Genomic DNA, 4991 nt, shown 5'->3' with positions numbered 1-4991 from the left:
TTAAAGACTCATCTGTATTGTTTACTTTATATTTATCATCACCTGAAGCATTTATTACACATTTTCCTCCTAGAGTCACACTGTGGATCAGATGTCCCACCTGGTGCCAGAGAGCTGCAGAGAACTGGAAGTCTTTATCTGTTGACGTGGACTGATATGGAAAGGCGTTCTCTCCTTCTGTTTTCTTTGAGTTTTAAATATTGTCCATATTTGTGTCATAGGTCTGTTTAAAAAAAGAGATGGTTTACATTGTAATAAATTCTCTCTCTCTCTCTCTCTCTCTCTCTCTCTCTATATAGCACTCCCTGTCTTTACTACTTAATGAAAAGCTAGTCGTATACCGCAGATAAAACATGAAACATTAAAGCTGACCTCTTGCTAAAGAACATCAGTCTAGTATAAGTTAAAAAGTGAAAATACTCCCAACATGTGTCACATGAAATGTTGAAAAGTAATTATGCACTGTATTTATGTGTGTGCAGGAGTATTTTTACTTTCTATCTTAAGACTATAAATAAGGAGCCATACACCCAGTAACCATAGACGGAGTTTAACGGAGCCTGAAGTTTCTGAAGAGTGCCTTGTTTGCTGCTTTAAGTCAAGTTTAAACACAGAATAATGTGGGCACATCCAAACCATCCTGTGGGTAAGTGCTGAAACAAAGAATGATATGCACAGAGTACTTATGAATCCGACTAGGTGGTATTTATTGTGACCTTGCAAACTGTCTGACCGAATGCACTTTTGCATTCTATACAATATAAGCCACACGACCTTCTCGGAGGTCACAATAAATGACACCTCGTACAGGGCTTCAAAACTATTCAGTGTGCAGATAATTCTTTTTCACACTTGTCTCTTAAAGAAATGTCAAAATAAAACAGTATATAACCTCAACCTTTCACTTTTTACTCTCTAACACATGTGCAAAATGTTAACATAAATACCATCTTAATATTTTCATTTACAGCTGTTAACTAATATATTGAGTTTAGATCACACTATTTCCAATTAACACAGGAAACTGATGATGAAGAATGTGATTTTATTTAAAGTATAATTAGTGAGATTTTATAACAAAGTATTCCTAATACTAAACCATAATAACCATCCATACTAAACTCTAGTCTTGCATTCATGAAAACATCAATATTAAAAGGTTACAAATGTAACCAAGTAGTTTTGTATGACTTGAAATGTGTTGTAAGAGTTATTATAATGATAGAATCTGTTGATAAGAACCCAGTGCCATAATTTCACATCAGTAGTGTTCAGGTGTTGTGAGTAAAAAGCAAAGGCTGTGCAAACCAGGAGCTGAAGAGCTGGACATGGGAAATCACATCTGGAGGGTTCTGTAATCAGCTCCTCTGGCACCTGTAAAGACAACAATGGGTAGACAGTTTCTTCAGCAGCTTCTTCCAAAGAGCCATAAAGCTACTGAACTCTGAGATCGCCTCAGCATGATAACCTCTCTGGCATGTCACAGTAATCCATGCTGTTAGACACCTGTTGACTACTCAAGTCAGATCTTATTGAACGTTTATAGAAGGATCTTATTTTATATTTCTTGATGAACTGTACTACCTTTTTTGGCAAATTCTAATCCACCAAACAAACTCAGAGGCGGCTCCCACATACCTAATTTCTCACTTTAACTAAACCATCGCCTTAGTTACAGCCCAGCTACCGGTCTGTAGGCATAACACTCATTATATTCTCACGAAAAAGGTGGATGCAAATCTGCAGGTAGCCTACAACATCTGTTCTGTCGAATAATGCATCCACCTCTTAAGCTCCTTATCAGAAACATTGCTGATCAAACGCAGTTATCACCTCAGACTGTTTGCTGAATCACAAGGAACACTACATCTACTAAGTGTAATAATTTATTGATGACTCTAAACATCCTTCAATATGTACTTTGAATCAATCATCCCCACTGATGAACCCCACAAAGAATATATTTTATTGTTTTAAAACCATACACTCAGAGGTGCACGGCTCTCCTCGGCAGTCAAGCAGAACCCTGCAGCCGCTCCTCCCTCGGCTCTCTGCCTTCGTGTCCCTCCGGTTCAGCTCCACTTATAATAGTATCTGACTAGTATCTAACTGAACAGTGACTCCGTTATAGTACGTAACGTTAGCTAAATCTAACATTGCCCGTTTGTAAAGTTTACGTCAGCTAACAGAAATGAGCCAGAGACGTTTGGCTGAGCCTTTACAACTTCACACAGACGCCTTTTCTTCAAAGCATTATCACCCTAATGTCTAACACTAAGGTTAATCTAATACATTATGGCTTCTCTCTTCTTGCAGACTTCTTGCAGACTCCTTAAAAGCTGCAGTTAGAACACACTAACTCCCTTTTACTTAGCATCGTAAGCAGCTTGGGGCTGCTCGTATCTGGCTAATTAGCATAACGAGCTAAGCTAACAAGCTATATGCCGACAGCAATTACCTGTTAAATATTGTTAACACGTAAATAAAATACAGGAATTTCACTCACCAACTGGAACACGGACTTCGTGGAGGTTCTCTCTCCAATAAATCACAAAGCCTGCCATTATTCATCCGGTATCTGCATGTAGAAATGTCCAAACGGCTCCAACAGGCTGAGCTTCAGAGCTCCGTGTGGCTGAGTGAGGCTAACACAGACGGCCGACCGAGTGCTGGCAGTGACAGGGGCCATGGACGCCTGTCACTCAAACCGGCCACGCCCCTAATTGTGCTGAACTTTGAGCCTTAATAGAATTTAAACAGGTGAGTTAAAAAAAATTCATCCACCTCACAGTTGTCATGAGGGGCAAATTTAGCGATATACACTAAAACCATCTTTTGTACCAGGCTGTAAACATGTTTTATTCTGCTGTAAAGTTGGGCATTTTAACATGGGGGTCAATGGGGATTGACTCCCTTTTGGAGCCAGTCTCAAGTGGCCACTCGATGAATCGCAGGTTTTCAAGTTTGCAAGTTTGATGCTTGAAAAACACACACAATGCCGATTGTAGATAGCAAAAACCAAATCCTGGACATTTTGGGCAATTTAAGGTCCCAAAAAGACGACATGTCTGGGGAAAAAGGGGGATGTATGGTCACCCTAAACTTGTGCAGCTTTAAAAAGTTAGTTGAGTTCTTGGAAACTTCAACTCACCATGCCAAAGTTATGATGAGGAAATATTTGGTCAGTACAGGTGATCTGAAAATAACTTTAATGCCTCCTTTGTTCCGAACATCTTTCACAGCAATCTGTAAAAGACGAAGTTTAATGAAACACTGAAAAGTTATAAACTGTGCACCTTCTGCATATATTTTTATATCAAGTTGTACTATTAATAATGTAATGGGATTGGTTAAAAGTAGTTAGATTAAATAATTTATAATAGATAGCACTATTACTTTGAACACTTTAACACTTCTGACTCAGTTCTGACAGCACACCTGTGATATCAGTTCATCTAAATGAGTTTACCCATTAAACACACCTTTCAAAATATTTCACGCAGGCTTTCAGTAGTCTGAACCCAAGCTGAGATATCTGTGAAATCACTAGCAGTTATTTACTCAGACTTGGTAAATTTTAAGGGATTGCTGAATAATTGAAAGCTTTCTGTTTCAAACTTTTCTAAAAGCACACAGACTGTAACTAGAACAATGACATTACATGTGCATTAAGAAGTATCATTGACAATCTGGTAGTAAACCCATACTTAAAAATGCTCCATGTAGCAGATTTTAAAATATGTATTAGCAAATTATTTTAGGCAGCATAAATTATTACCCAACATCTATGGATAATGGAAAGAAAAGACATTGAGAATGGTCAGTACTTTGTCCAGAAGAGAGGCTGGAACAGTGCGTTTGTTGATGGCTGCTGCTTTGGCAATTAGCTGTTTAGCCTCCTCAGTCCTTCCTCTGCTTAACAACCATCTGGCTGACTCTGGAATAAACCTGATTGAAAAAAGGAAAGTGACAGTTCAAAGAGCCTCATATACAAATAAAACAAAGGTAAAAGGCAATAAAGGGCTTATACACACCATATGTAGATAACAACCACGCTAAGTGGAGCTGCCGTGATTAGTTGAGCCAGCCTCCAGTCTCTGATGAAGTAGATCAAACCAGCGAGGGTACACAGTCCAACTGCACTACATAGCTGAACCACACATGCTCCCCATGATCGTTTGGACACCCCAATCCACTCAGTGGCTGCAACAAGAAAATATACAATTAATTCTTTTCCTTTTTTAAGTTACCAGTTTTTAATGTCTTTTTAATGCAAGCCAAAAAAAATATTTTGAGAGCATATTTATCGCACCTCAATCAAAAATTAAGTTTGTAATTAAAAATAAACAGGCCTTTTTTTTGCAAGTTAATAAGTTAAGGAAAACTTTTTAACTTGCAAAACTATTTAACTTGCAAAACTTTCTGCCTCACAAGGAAAACTTTTTAACTTGCAATCAATAATGACAAATTAGCAATTAAAACTTTTTGTGACACAAAAAGACACAAAAATACTTCATAGTTTTCATTAGGATTTAAATTTTTAACAAAACATGTAACATTAACTAAATCTCTGTAACTTTTGCTTTTCTGTGGTTTACTTTAAATCATCAGTGTTAATATATCATTTATATCAATATGCTGTTATGCCAATTTGCTATTTGTAGTCTATCTATAGTCTCATGTAAGTTGATTTGAATAGCCTGAAATTTCTGATGAAAATTTATGGCACGTGCTAAATAATTACACATGCTTCAAGAATATGTATAGCTGCTACTGAACTGAGCATGTAGTACATACCTAGTACAATACAGTTGACCCGATATCCACCAGCTCCAACTCCCACCATGAACTGAGAAACTAAATATAAGTAGACACTGGGGCACAGCCCTGTTGTTATAATAAATATGAATATTATGACCACTGATATTTGAGATCCTCGTTTGCGACCAAACCTGCAGCAGACAGAGATGATCAACCCAAAATTAAAAGAG

The 4991-nt window shown here is 37.5% G+C and overlaps 1 protein-coding gene across 1 annotated transcript; it reads right to left on the bottom strand.

The window, feature by feature from the left end:
• Window positions 1-3147: 3147 nt before the first annotated feature.
• On the bottom strand, window positions 3148-4924 carry LOC123965095 (solute carrier family 22 member 13-like). The gene is made up of 4 exons (XM_046041661.1): window positions 4798-4924; window positions 4035-4203; window positions 3828-3948; window positions 3148-3246 (listed from the first exon to the last, which is right to left on the bottom strand). Exons 1-4 carry the CDS (start codon window positions 4844-4846, stop codon window positions 3148-3150), a joined length of 438 nt encoding a protein of 145 aa, XP_045897617.1. The 5' UTR covers window positions 4847-4924.
• Window positions 4925-4991: the final 67 nt, after the last annotated feature.

This window comes from Micropterus dolomieu, unplaced genomic scaffold (assembly GCF_021292245.1).
Source record: "Micropterus dolomieu isolate WLL.071019.BEF.003 ecotype Adirondacks unplaced genomic scaffold, ASM2129224v1 contig_8661, whole genome shotgun sequence".
NCBI classification, from domain to species: domain Eukaryota; kingdom Metazoa; phylum Chordata; class Actinopteri; order Centrarchiformes; family Centrarchidae; genus Micropterus; species Micropterus dolomieu.
The sequence above is the reverse complement of the archived record's forward strand: the minus strand, read 5'-3'. Positions and strand labels throughout refer to the sequence as shown.

Bases quoted from the DNA above. Each gene is read 5' to 3' on its own strand.
- LOC123965095 (XM_046041661.1), bottom strand. From the start codon at position 4,846: ATGGTGGGAGTTGGAGCTGGTGGATATCGGGTCAACTGTATTGTACTA. The intron at 4,204-4,797 runs GTATGTACTACA...TTCTTGTTGCAG, and splicing joins GGTCAACTGTATTGTACTAG to CCACTGAGTGGATTGGGGTG. The intron at 3,247-3,827 runs GTACTGACCATT...CGTCTTTTACAG, and splicing joins CAGCCTCTCTTCTGGACAAA to ATTGCTGTGAAAGATGTTCG.